The 23424-nt window shown below is 42.3% G+C and overlaps 1 protein-coding gene across 1 annotated transcript in view; it reads right to left on the minus strand.

Annotated features, from left to right (window-relative positions):
• Positions 1-23424, minus strand: part of LOC129704006 (uncharacterized) — a 234455-nt gene that overhangs the window by 64840 nt on the left and 146191 nt on the right. The window contains exon 17 of the mRNA XM_055646803.1: positions 6701-6825. Coding sequence (XP_055502778.1) covers positions 6701-6825 — 125 coding nt within the window. The remainder of the gene's footprint in view (positions 1-6700; positions 6826-23424) is intronic.

Below are 23424 nucleotides of genomic sequence, written 5' to 3' on the forward strand. Positions count from 1 at the left end.
TATTTTATTGTTTATTTCAGAGTTTAAATGAGTTTGTTCAATTCCTCACCGAAATCTGAATTAATTAAAACCTTTATTTTTAAAGGTGTCACAAGAACATAAAAAAAACAGTTGCAGGAGTAGACCATCTGGCTTGTCAAATCTGCTCCTTCATTTAACATGGCTGATCAATGCTGGACTTGAACTCCTCTTTTCCCATACCCCTCTATTCCTCAGTCTACCAAATATGTATCCACAAAATACTGGAGTAACTCAGCGGGACAGGCAGCATCTCTGGAGCCTGCCCCGCTGAGTTACTCCAGCATTTTGTGTCTATCTTCGATTTAAACCAACATGTGCAGTTCTTTCTTACACAAATATTTATCCACCTCCACTTTAAATACTTCCAATGATCCACCTTTCAACACCTACTCTGCCAAAAAGAATTCCAGAGATTCAAAAAGCTTGTAAGAAGGGAGAAAATGATGTTTCAGAGAATGTAGTAATGGATGTAGTAGAAAAGACAAAAAGTAAACATCTGTAACAAAAATAATCAATATACTTCAGTTTTAAACTTGTACTGCAATTATGCCTAATGGTCTGAGACATCTACACTAATAAAAACATATTAACTTCCATTCTATTAAGCTCCCTTAGGATCTTTGTGTGGTCACCCATCATTCTTCTAAACTCAGAGGAATACAGATTCAAATTATTAAATCTCCCAGTTGGACAATCTCATCAAAATTTACTATCACTTTTTAAGGTTAGGGGACCAAATATTCCATCTGAGGCCTCATCAGCACCATGTACAATTACTACAAAAATTGATTTTTAAGCTCAAATCCCTTTGCAGGACCCATCAGGTCCTGGCAATTTAACTACCTTCAGCCCGTGGAATTGTCCAATACTTTGTTCTGCGAAATTGAGGATTTTTGTGAGTTCTACTATGTTATTTGAAATTAGCCCAACTGATATTTTAGAGAGTTTAAGAAGGAACTGCAGATGCTGGAAAATTGAAGGTACACAAAAAAGCTGGAGAAACTCAGCGGGTGCAGCAGCATCTATGGAGCGAAGGAAATAGGCAACGTTTCGGGCCGAAACCCTTCTTCAGATATTTTAGAGATATTAGCAAACACTTCCACGATGAAGAATAATGCAAAAAGTATTCAACAGACCTGCCATTTATTAATTGGATGATATGAATTTTCTAATGGCCTCACATTTACCTTTGCTGCCCTCTCTGGATTTATATAGCCATAGAAACTTTTACTATTTGATTGTAATAGTGCTGGCAAGTTTTCTCTCAAAAGTAATCTTTTCCCGTCATATGCGCATTTTAGCCTTCTGCTGCCAGTTGCTAAAACCTTCCTCGTCATTCAGTATCCTCACCCATGGGCTATTAATATAGTGTTGGTGCGCTTACACTGAGATATCTTCACATAACATAAAATAATCAGAACAAGCTCCCATTTGGCACATCGTGATATTAATCTGAATAAAATAGTTCAGTCACAAAGCAATTGGAATAAGATGTGTTTTTGAGGAAATCAAACACTTTCATTGGAGTGTAAAGTAATTCATTTCTGACAGGCACGCTAGAAGCTCCTTCTTGACAAGGCTGGTTTTCATTATTCCAAATGGACCATTCATGCAGCAATTTCCTCAAACCTTGTTTCGGAATCAGCACAAAGTTTTGCTTGTCCCTGTGCTGGCACCTTGCTGAACAAAAGGTTGCCCACATATCATGCATTGAAGGCCAGGTACTCAGGAGATCCAACAAGCAGCAGATGCTGGTATCTTAAACAGATGACTGGTTACCCATCATTTTAATCCACCTTCCCATTTCCACACCGACTTTGCTGAGCTTGTTCTCCTCCACTGTCAGACTGAGAGAACAGCTCATCATCTTTCCGCTTGGGTAACCTATAAACCAATGCCATGAACGGTGAATTCTCCAACTTCAGGTAAACTTGGCCAATCTATCTTCTCGTTTGCCCTGTTTCTGCCATACCCCTTCTCCATCTGCATTTTCACAACCTCATTGTAACAGATTTCAGTCAAAGCGGACAAATTATGCGTCCTCTTCAAATTCTTCAACATGTCCAAAACCTCTACCATTAGTCTATTGCTGGGAAATTCCTTGGAACACAAACCTAGTTGTTGTAACTGAACAATAAATCATTTTTCACTGCTTTGATTTTTCAGCTATCAAAATAATAAAGAAAATCCAGCATCAGTTTCAAATATGTCCATGAAATAACTCAAATTACGCATGTTAGATTTTTAGATTTAAATGCTTTGCCAACTGCATTTTCAGCATAAAATTATGAACAGGATGCACTGCGTAGAAATAAAAACTGGCTGGCTAGATTCTATTTTTAAAAACCCACACGTCATAATCTATATGCAGGTCCCTGCAGACTTCAAATTTGCTTAGTGGCAACAAAACAACCAGCATGAAGTGATGTTTCTCTCTGTCACAAAAAGCATTTATTCTCTCTGCAACAATATCCAATAAATAACATTGGTTCTCTACCATTAGGATATCAAGATTAGTTTACAAGACAAATATTTAACAGTTAACTGCAGCCATTTTTGTGCCATTTTGAGTTTGAGCAAATCAGGTCTATGCAGAATTTGATTTTGTTTTCAGCATTTGAGTGAGGACTTGAAGAAATCTCAATGATTCAATGAAACTTTATTGTCACATGTTGCTAAGTGCAGAGAAATTATTTGTATTTGCATACGATACACAAAGTACACAAAGAGTCGCCACGTGCCCGGCGCCGGCAAAGCGACAAAGTACTCACTAAAATCCCGATGGTCCCTCTCTTTATTCTCGGCGCACCTCACCCCCCCACCCCAGGTGCCGCTTTATTCTCGCCCCGCCGGGTCCCTCCATGTTCTCCGCAGTCCCTCCCACGCACCGGGTCCTTCTTTCTTTAATAGTGTCATTGCAAAGATCCAAGTGACGAGAGTCTGAAGGTTGGTCCCGACCCACAATGTTGTCTATCCATGTCCTCCATGTCATCCAGAGCTCCTGCCTGACCCACTGAGTTACTCCAGCACCTTGTGTTTTGACAAGAGTGCATTTAAGCTGGCTTTAAGCACTAAATACTAAATATGCCGTAACATTGTTTTCATAGATGTCACTGCCTCTACCTCTTTCAACAAAATATTTATACTGAACATTTAAGAGATAAGTATTTTTGCCTTCCATCACAGCGATGTGATGGATGTTTGTGTAAATTGTGTTGTGTCTCGGGTCTTTTGTTTTGTAATGTATGGCTGCAGAAACGACATTTCGTTTGGACCTCAAGGGGTCCAAATGACAAATAAATTGTATTGTATTGTATTGTATTGTATTGTAAAGAATCCAAAGCCATGCAACATTTCAGCTAGAGTGCTAAGCTGTCATTATTACAAACTATAAATGCATTAGCATAAAACAATAGAGCCAAAAAGGGCAGAAACAGGTCCTTTGGCCCACCATGTTCATGCGAATCATCAAGTATCCATCTCCCCTCATACTTTTAGCAGCACTTGCTTCAGGGCCTTCCATGCCATGGCAATTCAAGTGCACATTCAGATACTTTATAAATGTTGTGAATGTATCTGCCTCCCCACCTTTTCAGCCTTGCAGTGTCTTCCAGGTTGCAATGATCCTTTTCCATATTTCCTCAGATCTCTTCTAAAGAGCCTGTCCCACTGTGGTGACATAATTTGCGAGTTTAGAAGAGTTTGTGCTTGCCACAAACTCGCAGCATTGTTGACACGTGGTCCTAGGAGGTCACTGGAACTCTCCTTCATGCTCGAGAGAAGTTCCCGCATACTCGCGGACTCAGTTTGGCCGAGGAATAATTTTCAGCATGCGACGTGAGGATGCTGTGAGTGAGTGTAGTGAGTGCCAGTGCTACTGTGAATTGTGTGTTGTGTGTGTGTGTGTCCTGGACTTTGTGTGGGTGTCAAGATGGAGGGTCATCGGAGTGTGTGTGGGTTGTGTGTGTATGTGTGTGTGACTGTGTGTGTGTCCAATCATAATGTGTGTGTGTGTGTGTGGTGGGTGTGACAATGATGTGTGTGTGAGGGGTGGTGATGTAGCACTCTGGTGTGATGTGTGTGAACATCAAAAAAACAAAGGAGTGTGTTGTGGTTTAGGTGGCACATGTGTGTGTGTGTGAGTGTGTGGGGTGTGTGGATAGGGTGAACTGTGTGTGTGTGTGTCCGAGGATATGTGTGTGTGTGTGTGAGTGTGTGTGTGTGTGTGTGTGTGTGTGTGTGCATCTTGTTCCGGGTGTGTGTGTGGGGGGGTGGGAAAGCATCTTGTCCGGGGTGGTGGGTGCTCTGTGTGACAAGAAGGTGTGTGGGTGCGTTCAGCCGAACGCACTGTGGGAACTTGTCGTGCAGGTGTACAACAGGAGGTGTCCAGTGCAAATAAAATGTGGTGTGTGCAACGTGACTGTTGTGCTGGGTCAGGTGTCCGTTGTGCGGTGAGTGAGAGGTTGAGAAGGTGTTTCTTCCCAGTGTTCGGACTGTGTATGTGTGACTAACTCTGTGAGCGTTTTTCCTTCCATATTTGTATGTGAATATGGTGTGATTGTGTGTGGTTTGTGTTGGTGCGTGCGTGTTTGTCTTTTGCACAAAAGTCCGCGAGCATTGCCACTTTTCATGTCACTGCACATCTCGTGTGTGTATGTGACAAATGTGTGGTGACTTGACTTGTGTGTGTGGTGTGTGTGTGTGTGTGTGTGTGTGTGTGTGTGTGTGTGTGTGTGTGTGTGTGTGTGTGTGTGTGTGTGTGTGTGTGTGTGTGTGTGTGTGTGTGTGTGTGTGTGTGTGTGTGTGTGTGTGTGTGTGTGTGTGTGTGTGTGTGTGTGTGTGTGTGTGTGTGTGTGTGTGTGTGTGTGTGTGTGTGTGTGTGTGTGTGTGTGTGTGTGTGTGTGTGTGTGTGGTGGTGTGTGTGTGTGTGTGTGTGTGGTGTGTGTGTGTGTGTGTGTGTGTGTGTGTGTGTGTGTGTGTGTGTGTGTGTGTGTGTGTGTGTGTGTGTGTGTGTGTGTGTGTGTGTGTGTGTGTGTGTGTGTGTGTGTGTGTGTGTGTGTGTGTGTGTGTGTGTGTGTGTGTGTGTGTGTGGGTGTGTGTGTGTGTGTGTGTGTGTGTGTGTGTGTGTGTGTGTGTGTGTGTGTGTGTGTGTGTGTGTGTGTGTGTGTGTGTGTGTGTGTGTGTGTGTGTGTGTGTGTGTGTGTGTGTGTGTGTGTGTGTGTGTGTGTGTGTGTGTGTGTGTGTGCGTGCATGTGTGCGGTCGATCAAGCTCGAGGTTTTTCAGGCGAGTGCCCTCGAGCTTGAAGGTCGAAGCCAGTTGCTGAAAAGTCGTGTAAGTGGGACAACCTCTTAACCCTATTTATTCTCAACTTAAAGATTACATCTTCTGGTTTTGAACACCTCCAGGTTAGTGGAAGGTTTCTCACCATCCACCCTAGCTAGCCCCATATTGTTGTATGAAACTTCCAGGCCCCACCTCAGCCTCCCCTGCTCCAAGAAAAACCAACCCAGCCTATCCAGTCACTCCTGATAGCTTAAACCTTCCATCCCAGGAAACGAATAGATGATCCAGTGCATTCGAGCCCTTCGTACAGTGTGGCCACCAGAACTGCACATAATACTCCAGCTGAGGCCTATTCAAAGTCTTATAAAGGTGTATATGATTTCCATGTTCTTACAGGGCCCACCATAATGTTTGGGACAAAGACCCATCATTTATTTATTTGCCTCTGTACTCCACAATTTGAGATTTGTAATTGAAAAGAAAATCACATGTGGTTAAAATGCACATTGTCAGATTTTAATAAAGGCCATTTTTATACATTTTGTTTTCACCATGCATTTTTGGACCTGCCTTCTGTTAGGGAGCTTGTTAAATGTTTTACTGAAGTCTATGTGCACGACATCAACCACCGAGCACATATAAAATATTTTGTTACTTCTTCAAAAACACAATCAAATTAGTCAATCAGGTTCTCCCACCAACAAAGCATGCTGTCCATCCCTACCGACCGGAAATGTTTCACTTGGGCAGCTTACAACACAACGGTATGAAGATTGATATCTCTAATTTCAAGTAACCCTTGCATTCCATCTCTCTGTACCCTTCCCCACACTGGTTGTCGTACTAGTTTCACTGTCATCCTGCTGAGTTTGACTGTCTACATTATCACCTATCCCACAGACAACAATGGAACATTGTGTGCTCCACCTTTCCTTGTCATTGTTGCTTTTGGCATATCTTCCATTCATTTGTTCTATGTACCATCTATCTCATTTGCCCTGACACTCAGTCTGAAGAAGGGTCTTGACCCCAAACGTCACCTATTCCTTTTCTCCAGAGATGCTGCCTGACGCGCTGAGTTATTCCGGCCTTTTGTGTTTATCAACAGCTTTATGTTCACAGCAGAGGTCCTCCATACATACCACTAATACTTTGTTTAAGATGCATGCCAAGGAAATGCTGTTTTGTTTTAATTCGGTTTAATGAATGTGAACCTCATGTCAGAATGCATTGTTGTATAATTGATACAAGAAGCCTCAATTAACACCAGGAAATGTAAACTGCCACCCTGTTTAAAATACTTACTGTTTGCCAGTCTGGTGCAAAGCTTATGATGCTCTATTTTACTAATCAGACATTTAAAATCCCACGATATGCAGACTTGGTTTTCTTTACCTGAATCTTCTGTGTCTGGCTGCTCTTGGATTTCCTTTTCAGCAACCGTGGAGGTGATCTGGGGAGGAACTTTCACAGGCGTAGTCTCTTCAGGTGTCTCAAACGTTCCCTCCGAGTCTGAGCTCCTAAAACAAAATGAATACTTTCTGTGAGAATTCTAACCAGTTACGCCGAAATTCCAAAACCGTTGGTACTAATCTTAGTTCTCTCCGAAAAAATAAATCAATAAAAAAACATGCCTATCTCTGGTTATTTTCTGCACATACTGGAGTCTGCGGTCTCCTCCACCACACACGGCAGACCATGTCCAATGAGCCCATTGTGCTGGAGACAGAAGATGCCACGGACTAAAAGCCATTTCTTTACCAATACCGTCGTCAAGATTTCTTGCAGTTCAGTTCAAAGCAGCAGCCACACTGATGAATTCCTGCTTGCATACGTGTACAAAGTTACTCCAGACTAGGCATCCTTTTTGCTCCCACCAACTGCCGTTCTTTCATAAGATCGTTGTACGGCAGAGTGTATCTGCTGTTACACTCGATTCCAACATTTTCTAATCACATTGTGAACTGGCTACTGGCACGGCACAGGCTATTGCAGAAGAACTTCAGCGTTGTATCCGACGGCACCCACCCCTTGATTGCCTGGATCCTGTTCTATTATGTTCACTGAATTTAAATGAGATTGAAAACCCCAATCTTGCTTTCACAGCACCAGTGCCTGGAGCCTACCACTATCGCAAAGGTATTCTGTTATAAAATATGTCTCAGCGCACAATGAGACACTCACTGTACCAGCACAGGCTTTTCATTCTATTGTACTAACCTCTGTGTTTTTACGTGCCCTAATTCTGCTTCAAGGATGAGATTTTATAAACTAACACTTTGTTCCTCTTTTTCAGCAGATGTTTTTTTTTAATTGATCTAAAACAGTAAAGTACTGTGTCCGATAAAATAGAACTAAAATTTCAGCAGTTACAACTGCATCAATAACTGCAGCTGGTGTACAGTGATAACATGAGGTGACTGGTAAAGTTCTGTCATCGCTATATTCAAAATCGAGGAACACTGAGACTCGTGCAGGCAGTTCCTCTTCCTGGTCTGTGAAAACATTATGAGAAATGAAGGGATCGCAGTAAAACAAATGAAAAAAACTGGAATGAGAGGTGGACATTCAGTCCCTCAAGCCTCTCTGCATGAAATTAAATTATAGACAATAGACAATAGGTGAATGGGGTAGGCTTATTTGGCCCTTAGAGTCAGCCTACTTTAGTTTATCAGTTTAGTTTAGAGACACAGTGCAAAAAACAGGCCCTTATGACCCTGAGTCCATGCCGACCAGTGATCCCCGCTCACTAGCAACTATCCCCTATACACTAGGGGCAATTTACAATGTTTCCAAGCCAATTAGCCTGCAAACCTGTACGTCCTTGGAGTGTGGGAGGAGACTGGAGCAGCTGGAGAAAACTCATGCAGGTCACAGGGAGAATGTACAAACTCTGTAAATACAGCACCAGTGGTCAGGATCAAACCCTGGTGTCTGGGGCTATAAGGCAACAACACTACTGTTGCGCCACCATGCTGCCCTTCTGTATCATTTAAAACTTCTGCCTAAATATATATAGAAATGTATATATTTATTTCTAAATTTAAAATACTATCAGATACAGTATGTGTCGTTGGGAATCATTCTTTCACCCCTGCAGCAGACCCTGCCAAATCCACACCTCTGCCAGCGACCATGTGGGAACGGCCCAGCTATCTACAGCTTTGTTCCATGTGGCACACCATCCTGACTTGCAAAGGCATCGCCATCCCTTCACCACCATAGGATCACAAACCCCAAACTCCCTTCCCTTCAGCCTTGTGGTTGTACCTTTACCAATTGCAGTCGCTCAGGAAGGCAGCTCATCACCAACTCCTTGATCACAGTTAGGAATGTGCTGCAGCAACCTACAAAGGTTTCCTCCATTCAAACCTACATGGGCATGACCATCGCATCAAGCCCTTTTCCCCACCAAGTTACACACAATATAGATGCAGATCTAAATGTGCAGCTTCAAACTGCAGATCAAAATGCCAAAAATTTATATTTAGAGGCATAGTAGAGATATTGATCATCACCCAGACTGCAACAGATCAGGACAGCTCACCAATAGCTTCTTAATTGCAAACAGGATGGACTTAGCTTGCGAGCAATACTGCACCTCAGAAATGAACAAAAGGAACTTTAATCATGCACAGATGGATGGGTAAAGGCCATGTTGATCGATTGGATACAGGTTGAGTGAGGTACAACTCACAATAGTGACAACACCTGCCCTATCTTCAGTCTGAAGAAGGGTTTCGGCCCAAAACGTTGCCTTTTTCCTGCGCTCCATAGATGCTGCTGCACCCGCTGAGTTTCTCCAGCTTTTTTGTGTACCGCCCTATCTTCAGATATGGGTTTATAATGTAGATAAACTAAACATGCTGCCTCCAATGTTCACCAACACTTGAAGCCACCAGATGCCTCTGGACAGTGAGCGGGTGAGCATCATTGCGCTGATACAAATCCAACACCACAACAGACCCACCAGACCAAAGTCACTGCCCAAATGATGTGCACTAACACAACTCCTACACCGTGGTGGCACCAGCATGCATACTATGAAACGGCTCCAATTTTACATTATTGATATGTAATAAACAATGTTCTTGTCCCTTTGTTTTTGAAATTCAAGAACAAATTATTCCAATTATTTTTAAGCAAATACAGAAATACATTTCAAAATTAGTTCAAAAGCTGGTGACTGAAGGTCAGAAATTTGGTCATTCATTTTTCTGGGACCACCAGGTTGGCACTGCCTTGGGACACAAAGACTCTGGAAATTTTACCTGAAAGCCTCCATTTGGATTTCGTAAAGTAAGCAAGTTCACATTATCTATATTTCCCGAACAGCAGCTGAGAGAATGAGCCATCTTGCGGGTGGGTAAGGAGATGGTAAGTGGTGGCAAGAGTCTTTGTGCTTAACACTGGCAAACAATGGAAGGGAACATTGGACATGGAAGGAGGCTAGCCATTAGGAGATGGTGTCATGGGTGCAAAGGGACAGGTTAGCGGTTGGATGGGGGAGGGGAGAGAGTCCTGCAATGGGAAGGTACAGTGAAGGTAAATTGGGATGGGGCAAGCTTATTGCTTCTTTGTAGATCTTCAAGGTGTACTCCTGCACCACCTGACATGCTAAGGAGGCCAACTTTAAGAGCATTTAGAATAGTATGAGACCCTTCGTCCCACAATGTCTGTATCCACCGGAATGCCAAATTACACTATTCTCCACTGCATGCATGTGATGATCCATGTTCCTCCTTTCCCTGCATATGCATGTGCCCATCTAAAACCTCTTAACTGCTTCTATTGTACCTGCATCCACCACCATCCCCGGCAATACGTTCTGGCACCCACCAGTCTGAGCAAAATATTTGCCTGCACAACCCCTTTAAAGTTTCCCCCTCTACCTTAAAGCTCTGCCTACTAATCTTTGACATTTCAACCCTGTGGGAAAAGATTCTGGCTGTCTACCCTATCTATGCCTCTCACAATATAATATGGTTCTATCAGGTCTCCCTTCAAACTCCAATGATCCAAGTTTTTTTCCAACCTCTCCTTAGAGCTAATACCCACTGATCCAGGCAGAATTCCAACAAACCTACTTCCGGTGCCACTTACATTGGCAACTTGTGTCTCCCACCTCTTTGCTATTGCTGAGTTCCCTAACCTCCAGGAGCATCCCTGCCTGCAGCACCAGTAGCGTTAAAGGAGCCCAAATTAAAGATGTTAATGAACGTGCAGATTCTCTTCAGTGAGAAACTACCCCTGGGTTCTGCGCACATGGTGGGTTTAAAATCATGTTCCATGAAATTCATTTGTTGACCCCCTCCATCTCGCATTGATCGGGTGGTGGGAGGGGGGGGTGGGAGGTAGGAGTTGGTTGCTGCGAAGGAACGGATTATTACATGCAAGAACAAACTAATTTAATCAGGAGGAAAAGAGGAGGATCAAAACCAGGAAAAGAACAAAGAAAACAAAAGGCAGCAGTAACTCCTGCATTGGATGGCGTTCTCCACCAGTCAGCCGCTCAAGCCACTTCACAATATGCTGGATTTCCTTTCTTTTAAAAGACTTCCCTTTGGCAACTGGACAATAGAGCCACTCTTAATTTAAAAATACTCTTAGTAGTGATTGGCGTTATTTTAAAAGGACCGACGACTAAATCTACTCCCGGACCTCTGACAATTTTATTTTTTGTCAGACCCCCAGTGATTAGCCAGACTTCAGCTGAGCTCCACCAACAACCTGATGCTGTCCCGTTTCCTGGGCAGCAAATGGCCTGGGGAAGAAATCTTCCACACTCCCTACCGCCACCTCCCACGGATCTCTGCATCCTGTCACAACACAAAGAGGCAGGCATTGGGCTGGCTCGGATAACATGGCTATTTGTTTATTTTTGTTTCAGGACAGCTGAGATGTCATTTGAACTAAAAGGGCTGTGTTCTTTTTCCCTCCTTGGCTATATAATAATAATATAATGTTAAAATGGTCATGATAGATTTCGGGGAAAAAAAGGCCAAACAATGTGCTGTATCAAACTGTATTTATTTACACATTGGCTTATAATTTGACAAACTGCCTGTTCTGTGATTTGTCGGTGCTGACCTTTTTACACCACAATAACATCGCCTATCAAAACCCCAGTTCCAATGTTATGTTCAACATTACTTTTTTAAAGACTACACAATGATTGTAATTTGGCTACATGATTTTGAGGTTGTAATTTACTATTTTTTAAACTCCAACTTACAGGTTCGTAGATTCTAGGAATTCTTTTAGCATAAAGGCACACAGCAAGTCCCACCATTTTCCAAGCGTCACTGATTTTCATTATTGAGCTTCAAATCATACATTCTAAGGGTGTGAGGTAAGGCTTCTGCTATTTTCATTATCTGTGAAGACTGCGTGACTAGGCTCAAGTGAAGGATACAAAGGAATAAGGCCAGCAGGCAATAAATGAAATGAAATGCAATTTAAAAAAATACAGAAATCCCTTCTGAAATGCCTGCAATCAACTCTATTTTGTGGCCATGAGACAAGCCTGTTTAAAAATTGCTTCAAATGCTGCAATTTCCAGTTATATTTTTGCTGTAAAATATATGTATCAAATGGTACCGTTTGGTCTTAACTGGGTTTGATCAATGATGATATTGCTGCAGTGTATTCTAAGAAGCAGTCTAATGAATATTCAATATGTCTATGACACGAAGCCTTTCTTTAAGTAGATTCAAGCCTTTTCTTGCACTGAAGTCACTGCTGCTCTTGATAGCAATATTAGCACATTTAGTGAATCCACATGATATTGTTGCTGCTGTTGAAGGTGAATTCTACTTTAACTGAAAATAAATTTCCAACTGCTGGAGTTGCTGACTACACAATCCAAGAGGAATTTTTAATGTTCTCTCACTTCCCTCGTCCCTTATACATAATGGTACATAATGGTTAGGTCCTTTGCAATGTTGCCTCATTCATCATCTTAAAGCTTCTGCAATGGCAGGTACCCAGTGATGTGTACAACATTAGGATCACAATGAACAACAGACTTCTGAGGCTCGGCTGCTCAGGCTCAATTAAATCATAATCCTTCTGTACAAACAAAGACAGCAGGCTTCAATTATTTCAGCAGATCTCAGATCTCCAATAATGAAAAATTATTGTTTCAATCTGCTCAGATCCTTTTTCTTTAAACGGCCAGTTCTAATGAATCAGTCATCGTGAAAATAAAATATCTTGTATAAAACCTCTTGATAGATAATTATTTTCAATTTTATATAATGGATTTTCTTTCCAAACAAAACAATGAATTACATAAGCACAACATCAGCCATGATCATATTGAAGGCGGTGCAGGCTCAAAGGGCCGAATGGCCTACTCCTGTACCTATTTTCTATGTTTCTATGTATCTAACACAGACATTTTCTAGTTCGATTACAAAATCTAGTATGAGCATTTATCCACAAAGAATGCCCTTACTGACGTCAGTGTTTTTGCAGTTACTCATTGGGATTGCCACCTTATACTGTCCAAGTATAAGAGTGTCCAGAGTAGTGAGGTACTCTTGGCTTTAAGTCATTAAAACATCTGAAAGGGAGTAAAGGGGCCGTTCCACTGCAGCGACCTAATGTGCGAGTTTAGCAGTGTTTGCCCTTGACTCAAACTCTCAGCATGGTCGACACGTGGTGGTAGGAGGTCCTATGAGGTCACTGGAGCTCTCCTTCATGCTCGAGGGAAGTTCCCGCACACTCGCAGTTTGGTCGAGGAAAAAGTTTCAGCATGTTGAATAGTTTTCCGCGAGTAAAAATTGGTCGGCATGATTCTTTTTAACTCGTAGTGCAGTGGAGTGGGGTCGCTATGTAGTTACAGGCAGTCGATGGCAGCTGTAGGCAATCTCCTTCGCTGACTGGGCATTTTAATTGGCTCATTGGAGTTTTCAGGACCAAGGAAAACCGACCGGTAAGTAAAATGCCCGCTAAACTTTATTAAAAGTTGCCTGGCTTCTTAAAAGAGTCTACCCTCCTTCTCTCCCCTCCCCCTTTTCTCCCATTCTCTCCCCTTCTCCCCCCCCCCCGCGCACTCTCTAAAGGACTTACCGTACACTGTGGCAGCCATCTTTTACCTTCCTCTTCATCGCGGGTGTGAATTTCAGACAGCGCTCCCCTGCTTTCCCTGGCCCCCGCCTTTGCGATGTGTTTGTGTGTGCGTGTGCAGTCGGTCGATCCAGCTCGTGGTTTTATCGCTAACGGTCGATCCAGCTCGAGATTTTGCAGGCGAGTGCCCTTGAGCTTAAAGGTCGAAGACACTCTTCTGAACTCGTGGATTAGGTCGCTGCAGTGGGCCAGCCCCTTTATGTGTAGGAAGGAACTTCAGATGCTGGTTTACACTGAAGATAGACACAAAATGCTGGAGTAACTCAGCGGGCCAGGCAACATCTCTAGCGAGAAAAAATGGGTGACGTTTCAGGTCGAGACCCTTCTTCAGACTGAGAGTCAGGGGAGAGGGAAACTAGAGATATGGAAGCATACAAAGAGAATGTAAAGTGTGGAAATTATGGTTTTAAGCAGATGACTGGCAAGGAAATGTAGAATGGTTCATCGTTGGCCGTGGGGAAGTTGACAACGAAGCATACAATCAGTAAAATTAATCAGGATGTTATCAGTGATTGGTTATGCAGAGAGAACAGGGCATCGGAAAAGGATTGTGGCTTATAATCACTGTGAATGTAGTGCTACAGTATCATTAGGTACTGCAGCCGTGAGGTCATATTGGAGCAGTATCACAGTCGGCTCCTGGGTTTAATGTACTATAATACATAATAGCTACGAGGTGTGATGACCATATAAATTATAAGGCATCTATGGATCGTTCATTTGATGCATGCTAAGATCCAGGCCATGGGGCAACTTTTGTTTCTGTCTCTCACTTTCCCAGTGGGCAGAATGATAGGGGCAATGCTGTTGTTCTCGTTGACATCACTGAGGGTGGTCGGGGTTAGTAATCTGCAGCGTATGTGTGCTCCCTGACTACCTCTAACTCACATTGCTAAAGAAACACAAACCGCAGAGCTGAATAGAAGCAAATGCCTGAATATTGCTATTTACTTGCATTGTGAATTCCTTTACCCAACCTCAGCAAGGCATCACAATGTGAACACTGGTAAATGGGAATGTCAGAATGATAATGGCATTGATCCCGCAAAGTTTGCAATGCAGAAAATACAAAGACCACTTTCTTTAAAGAAAGGTGGAAAGATCTGCCTGTGAAATTGAACTAGAAACAAAAGTCCTTTGAGACCAAAAATAGGTCAGTCTGCATCTGGTTAGCATGGTACATTCTTCTGACATCTGGAGACAGATTATGTTAAATCCGTCCAGTCTTACGCAAGTTTTAATTTATGCAGCTCTTTCCTTCTCCCTAAATACCATGGACTTGAAATTTAGAGTCTCAGAAATATCATGATCTTTTTATCAAATATCTGGATCAAATACAATGGCACATACGATCCTTCTGGTCACAATTTGTCAGATGCAATCATAGTTGCAAGTAACCATAGACTCAGGTCCCAGATACATTCTACCCTGCTTAACCTATAAATTCTAAACTATGTGTAAGTTCAGTAAATGTAATAAATGGAGTGAAAGTTTCGGGAGCCTTCCTTTCAGAGTCCAGATTTACCACCAATAATAACTTGCAATAATAACATTCTACAGTTTTATTTTTAACTTTTCTAAACTACTAACATAGCTCTATTTAATCCGCATGGAAAGCAGCATACAAAACAGGACATCTTTGTTCCCATGATGGTTGTGGGAGATGGACATTCAATATTATAAGTCGAGGCCAATTCACTGGATGTATTCAAGAGAGAGTTAGACATAGCTCTTAGGAGGAGAGGGATTGCAGTTGCAAATACATCTAATGCCGTTGACAGCTGAAGGCACAGCCACCAAAGTTAAGGGATTGGGAGATGGACAGTAAGCCAGAGGTGATGGAACTCATAACTGAAGGTGATTTCAGAGGGAGATTTCAAGCAAACCTGTGAGACAGATTGATTGGCACAGACAACATGGATGAAAGGATTAGTTTTTGTGATTTTTGACTCTATAACTGTCTTTACCAGTATTCAACAAAAACAAGGCAAAGCTTTATTTGGGAACAGAGAATATCGGCAATGTTTCTGGCATGAACAATGAGGTCCACTCCCTGGTGAGGTCCATGTCTGCAACATTCAAGTCAAACAATCTAGAGCAGTGCAAGAAATCTATCTATGACCTTTGCAGAGCCTTTAGCGGTGCCAAGAGGGAATTCCGGACCAAGGTGGAATCTCGAGACAACGACACGGATACGTAGATTGGGGCAAGGCTTGTAACAGACTACAATGCAAAGGCTGACAGTATCGCTGGTAACATTGGGTCTCTTCCTGATAAGCTCAATGCACTCCATGCCGACTATGAACAGGAGGTCAGTGGAGGAACATCGCTCGCTCCGCCTGTCAAGGGTTCACCTGCGCCAACAGTTACTGTGGCAAATGTAAAACCGGCCTACCTGGTGGAAACCACAGAAAGCAACTGGCCTGGATGAAGTCCCTGGCCACGTCCCCAGGACCTGCGTGGATCAGTTGGCAGAGGTGCTCACAGACATCTTTAACCTCCCACTCCTACATTCTGAGGTCCCTACCTTCTTAACCACCATCCATCCTAGTGCCAAAGAAAAGTAAGGTAGCGTTCCTTAATGACCACTTTCCAGTAGCTATGACATCTAACATCATGAAGTGTTTCATGGACTGTTGATGGTGCACATTTACTCCAACTTCCCAGCCTGCCTTGATCCACTGCAGTTTATTTACTGTCGCAACAAGTCCACACCAGCTCCCTGACCCTGGACTCATCACTGGAACACCTAGGCAACGAGGAATCCTATGTTAGACTCCTATTTATCAACTCGCTCTCCATTCTACACCATAGTCATCTCCAAACGCCTGATCAGCTCAATCAGCTCCCCCCTCTGTCATTGAATCCTCGACTTTCGGACCGACAGACCACAATCAGTGAGGAGAGGTGACAAGGCCTCGTCTACAATAACTCTCAATATCGTTGCCCAACAAGTATACATTCATAGTCCCCTACTCCCTATACACCGAACGGCCAAATTTAACACTAACTCCATCCATAAGTTTGCAGATGACACCACTGTTGTAGGTTGAATCACGAACAATGAGACGGAGTACAGGAAGGTGATAAAGATGTTAGTAACATGGTGTCAGGATAATAACCTCTGCCTCAATGTCAGCAAGATGAAGGAGGTAGTTATCAGCTTTAGAAAGCAGTGTGGAGCACATGCCCAATCAGCATCAATAGTGCCTAAGTGAGAATGGTTGAGAACTTCAAGTTCCTTAGAGTTAATACTACCAATGATCCTGTCATGGACGAACACATTGATGGCGATGGTTGAGAGGTCACACCAACACCTCTACTTCCTGAGGAGACTGAGGAAATTTGGCACGTCTCGAGTGACCCTTACAAACAGATGCGTCAAAGAAAGTATACTGTTGCATTGCATCGCAACTTGGTTTGGGAACAGCTTTGCCCAAGACCGCAATAAATGCAGAGTTGTAGATATAGCCCAGTCCATCACACAGACAAGACTTTCCACCATTGACTCCATCTACACTTCACGCTCCTTCAGAAAAGCAGTTTACCAAATACTTTTTCCACACCGGTCAATCTTTCTCTCTGTGGCCCCCCCCACCCCGGCAAGGTACAGAACTACAAAGCGCGCACTACCAGACAGTGGAACAGCTTCCTCCCCTCGGTTATTAAACTTCCGAATGGTCCTCCATAACCAATGGTATGTCCAATTCACCTCTACCCTCATTGCGGACATTGGGCATTGTCTATGGCACTGATGTACTACAATGTTAAGAACTAAATTCTGCACACTGTATCTTCCCCTTTGGTCTATCTACTGTACTTGAGTTTGACTTTATGTTTATGTAAAGTATATGCGATCTGTTTGAATATCATGCAAAGCAATTTTCTCTTTCACATCTCTCAAGAACCGCCTCCAACTAATCATAGAAACAAAGAAAATTTTTTGCAAAAACTGTAGACGCACTGACTAAATAATAATTATTAAAACAGAACAAGCTGGAAATACTCAACAATTCAAGCAGCATCCGTAGAAAGAACGGTCAAGTTAAAGAGCCTTCTTTGACCTGAAAGGTTCCCTGTGTTTTTGTTCCCATAGATGCATATTTCAAGCAATTTCTAATTTTATTTCAGCATAAACAGGCATTGCCTAGTTGGGGTTTAACTTATATACTCTCTTTCCAAATACCTGCGTCAGCTACTTGTATTTGCACTGTTTAGTAGATACACAGTCTAATGGCCCTGTCCCACAGGCAATTTTTTGGGCTACTACAGGCAACTGCTGCAAAATTTTCAACACGTTGAAAATGTTTCGGCGACAGTGGCGACAATTTTTGCTGTCGCCAGGTTTCGTAGGTGAATTCCATTAAAACTAGTCCCTAAAGAGTCGCCTAAGTGGGACAGGCCCATTACAACTGGGATGCTGGGAACTACATATGAACAGCTATTATCATCTGAAGAATTGAAAAACATCCCATTGTAAAAAAACATTTCATGTTACAATGTCTACTGATTTTATCTGTACTTTGGATAGTGGAAAAATACTTGGTATACCCAATAACCATAAAATACCAGATGTGATTCAAGGACATTGGTCCGGGTGGGATGAAATCCCTTTAAAAGTCTGGTAGATGCTTTGGTTGAAAGGGACACAAAGTGCTGGAGTATGTCAGGTAGCACCTCTGGAGAACATGGAATAGGTGACATTTCTGGTCGAGACCCAGCTTCATATTGATTAAATGAAATAGATTTTTTTTAAAGCGTGGAATAATCTGCAAGGTTAAGTAATTTCAACAAACAAATATGAAAGGAGTTGTAATGTCGGTGAACTGCATAATAAAATGTGGGATGCCAGAATAATGAGTTTGTAGATTTTATTCACATTTTTTTGGTTATGGTTATATTTATTGAGCTTATTCATTTTAGTACAACTGAAGAAACAACAATTCACTCAAACCAATCATCATTTAGCAAATATCTCTTGACTATCCATTCAAATGAAAAAGTCACAATTTTTCATGCCCTTTATTCTACAGATTCAGGATCAGTTCCTGTGGATTGGAGGATAGCTAATGTTATCCCACTGTTTAAAAAAGGCGGGAGAGGGAAAACAGGGAATTATAGACCAGTTAGCCTGGGGACGATGCTGGAGTCAATTATAAAAGATGAAATAGCCGCACATTTGGATAGTGGTAGCGGGATCGGTTTGAGTCAGCATGGATTTACGAAGGGGAAATCATGCTTGTCTGATCTTCTGGAATTTTTTGAGGATGTAACTAGAAAAATGGACAAGGGAGAACTAGTGGATGTAGTGTGCCTGGACTTTCAAAAAGTATTTGATATCCCACAGGAGATTAGTGGACAAAATTAGAGCACATGGTATTTGGGGGTAGGGTGCTGACATGGATAGAAAATTGGTTGGCAGAGAGGAAACAAAGAGTAGGGAATAACGGGTCCCCTTCAGAATGGCAGGCAGTGACTAGTTGGGTACCGCAATGCTCGATGTTAGGACTACAGCTATTTACAATATATATTATTGATTTGAATGAAGGGATTAAATGTAACATTAGCAAATTTGCAGATGACATAAAGCTGGGTGGCAATGTAAACTGTGAGGAGGATGCTATAAGGATGCAGGGTGACTTGGACAGGTTTGGTGAGTGGGCAGATGCATGGCAGATGCAGTTTAATGTTGATAAATGTGAGGTTATCCACTTTGGAAGCAAAAACAGGAAGGCAGATTATTATCTAAATGGTGTCAAGTTGGGAAAAGGGGAGGTACAATGGGATCTGGGGGTCCTTGTTCATCAATCATTGAAAGTAAGCATGCAGGTACAGCAGGCAGTGAAGAAAGCGAATGGCATGTTGGCCTTCATAACAAGAGGAGTTGAGTATAGGAGCAAAGAGGTCCTTCTGCAGTTGTACATGGCCCAAGTGAGACCATACCAAGTATTGTGTGCAGTTTTGGTCCCCTAATTTGAGGAAGGACTTTCTTACTATTGAGGTAGTGCAGCGTAGGTTTTCAAGGTTAATTCCTGGGATGGCGGGACTGTCATATGTTGATAGAATGGAGCGGCTGGGCTTGTATACTCTTGAATTTAGAAGGATGAGAGGGTATCTTATTGAAACATACAAGATTATTAAGGGTTTGGACATACTAGAGGCAGGAAACATGTTCCCGATGTTGGGGGAGTCCAGAACCAGGGGCCAGAGTTTAACAATAAGGGGTAAGCCATTTAGAACAGAGATGAAGAAATACTTTTTCACACAGAAAGTTGTGAGTCTGTGGAATTCTCTGCCTCAGAGGGCGGTGGGGGCAGGTTCTCTGGATGTTTTCAAGAGAGAATTAGATTGAGTTCTTCAAGATGTCAGAGTCAGGGGATATGGGGAGAAGGCAGGAACGGGGTACTGATTGTGGATGATTAGCTATGATCACATTGATTGGCAGTGCTGGCTCAAAGTGCCAAATGGCCTACTCCTGCACTTATTGTCTATTGTCTATTAACATTATATTTTCTGGGGTTATTTTTCCCCAAGGCTCTGCATTCTCTCAACCCATAAAACTACATGTAATATTTCAATTATTATTATTCCATTATCTATACAAGTCTAAGTCCCATTTATTCTTCCTATATTTTTTTCTACCTTTACCTGTTCTCTTGTCACTGGATCAGCAAATTATCTTTGTTCCTCTCTGTCGAGAATCTTACTATTTTGTGTCCATTTCTATTTGGATTTAGTGTTTTTGTCATTTTTCTTATATTGTACACAAAAACCTTATCAACAGCACCATTTGCACAATGCCAGTTCCTGTTCATGCTGACACAATGCAGTGCATTTTATTGCAAGCCACGACTCGCCACAATACAATATATAGTGTGCAACTTTGGTGCTGTTTTCATTATTTGAAAAGACACCATTGCCATCGGGAGACATAACCAGGCAGCTTCATTATTTACTGCAGACTGCTTCAACACCATCCAAAGCATGCTGCAACTCATATGGAGTGCTTTCTTCAACATTTAGCACCTAAAGCTCAAATATAATGATTGGTTCAGTCATTGACTCAGTAGTGACATTGCTTGCAGAATTATGGGAGACTTTGTTATGACTGGATGGGTCAGGAATCTCAGAGCAGGAGGCAATGATATGTTTATCAATGAACTGCCTCCTATTTCTGTCTTCAAAGAACTACATCCCGGCTGGTCATCCCTGATGAACGATCAATTTACAGCCCAGGCTTCTCGTAGACCAACTGTGACATGTGAAATGCTGCAGGCACACCATTTGCTGTGCTCTTGTCCATGAACTGCTGTCTCCGTGGAGGTCAAGAGTGATTAATTATCATGTGTACCGTGAATGTTGCTCACGCTGCAGCTTTACAGGGCCATTAATGCAATAGAACAAAAAATAAATATACACTAACCAATGATACAATAAATTAATAATCAGCAATATAGGATGACCAGGCCTCAGTAATACAAATCTGAAGTATCGTAGTGCAACCAAGAAAGTCCACAGTAAATCTTTGCTGAGGTAGGGTTGTGATCAGGGTCATGCAGTGTGGTTCAAGAGTTTGGTGGTTGCTGGGAAGAAGTTGTTTTTGACACTAGGGTCAATGAAGAAATACCAAGGCCTCTATTTCCTCAGAAGCTAAAGGATATCGGCATGTTTCCAATGGCACTTACCAATTTCTACAGATGCCCAGTAGAAAGCATCCTATCGGATGCATCACGACGCAAAGCAAGAATTTCATTGTCCTATCTGGGACACATGATAATAATAAACTCTCTTGACTTGACAACTTGGTTTGGCAAAAGCTCGACCCAAGATCACAAAAAATTCCAAAGTATTGTGGATATAACCACATAATCATATAACAATTACAGCACGGAAACAGGCCATCTCGACCCTTCTAGTCCGTGCCGAACCCATAATCTCCCCTAGTCCCATATACCTGCGCTCAGACCATAACCCTCCATTCCCTTCCCATCCATATAACTATCCAATTTATTTTTAAATGATAAAAACGAACCTGCCTCCACCACCTTCACTGGAAGCTCATTCCACACAGCTACCACTCTCTGAGTAAAGAAGTTCCCCCTCATGTTACCCCTAAACTTCAGTCCCTTAATTCTCATGTCATGTCCCCTTGTTTGAATCTTCCCTACTCTCAGTGGGAAAAGCTTTTCCACGTCAACTCTGTCTATCCCTCTCATCATTTAAAAACCTCTATCAAGTCCCCCTTAACCTTCTGCGCTCCAAAGAATAAAGCCCTAACTTGTTCAACCTTTCTCTGTAACTTAGTTGCTGAAACCCAGGCAACATTCTAGTAAATCTCCTCTGTACTCTCTCTATTTTGTTGACATCCTTCCTATAATTAGGCGACCAAAATTGTACACCATACTCCAGAATTGGCCTCACCAATGCTTGTACAATTTTAACATTACACAACTTCTTTCAAACTGATTTATAAAGGCCAGCACACCCAACTTCTATACTCAATGCTCTGATTTAACTGTGCACAGTTATTCCCAGATCCCTCTGTTCACCTACATTCTTCAATTCCCTACCATTTACCATGTACGTCCTATTTTGATTTGTCCTGCCAAGATGTATCACCTCACACTTATCAGCATTAAACTCCATCTGCCATCTTTATGGGATATAGCCCAGCCCATCACACAAATCAGCCTCCCCTCCCATCAACTCCATCTATACTTCACATTGCCTCAGGAGTGCAGTCAGCATAATCAAGGCCCACTTACACCCTGGTCATTCCATCTGTTTTCTTCTCCTGTTGGGCATAAGATACAAAAGCATAAAGGCACATACTATCATGTTCACAAACAGCTTCAACACCCCATTATCAGACAGGCGGATGAATGGAGTTCTCCATAACTATGTGCGTAGTCCCAAAACCCCAATCTACCGCAATACGGCACTTGTACTTTTTTTAGCTGCACTTTCTCTGCAGCTGTTGCACTGTATCTCTGGAACACTATATTGAGCACTCTGGTGTTTTTACCTTTGCAGTACCTATTGTACCTAGTGTATGACTTGACTGCACTTATATGTATGGGATGATTGGCTGGATAGCATGCAAACAAAGTTTTTCCATGGTATCTTGATACACGTGACAATAATAAACTAATATTAATACCAATAGAACAGTCTCATCTTCCAGGAGAACAGAAGAGATGTATTGATTGCAAGGGCAACAAGTGTTTCTCTGATAGAGATCATCTTTGTATAAACAGCTATTAAAATCATAGTCACAAATGCAGAAAATATGATGCTGTCCATCCTCCAAAGCTCAACAACATATTTCAATAGTAATATGCCACGTAATCACATCTCACATTCTCTTTTGTAGGACACCAGCATTGATATTAGCACATCTATGATCAATCTACTACAACAGCTCAATATAACCATTCACGGCGGTGGGCAGCTCACCCTGACATGTCTCTTGAGGACATGAAATCCAAAGGACCACAAGCTCCACACTGCAATTTCCATTCTGCCAACGAAGAAGAAATGGGTATTAACTCTGCCACTGCCCCCCTTTGGCTAAATGGTTCAGGTTAGAATTGGCCCGGATCACTCAGAGGCAAGAGTGAAGGCCAGCACGGTGATGAATGAAAGTAAATTATGGAAGGAATAATAAAAAGTGAACTTGAACTATCAACAGAATCTTCCTTTTATAGTGGAGCAGATCTTCAGCTATACTATATATGTTGCACATAAGTTGAATTGACGTCCAAAATCCAACAAATAACATCATTGATTTCCAACTGAATGCTTATTGTTATTACATTTTGGGTCAAAGTTGCTAGTAGTGACTGTGGGGAAGGTTATCAACAGGCAGTTGTGCTCACCCACGTACATTGCATTCCTTATGCCCCTGTCCCACTTAGGAAACCTGAACGGAAACCTCTGGAGACTTTGCAACCCACCCAAGGTTTCTGTGTGGTTCCCGGAGTTTG

Source organism: Leucoraja erinacea, chromosome 15 (genome assembly GCF_028641065.1).
Source record: "Leucoraja erinacea ecotype New England chromosome 15, Leri_hhj_1, whole genome shotgun sequence".
NCBI classification, from domain to species: Eukaryota; Metazoa; Chordata; class Chondrichthyes; order Rajiformes; family Rajidae; genus Leucoraja; species Leucoraja erinaceus.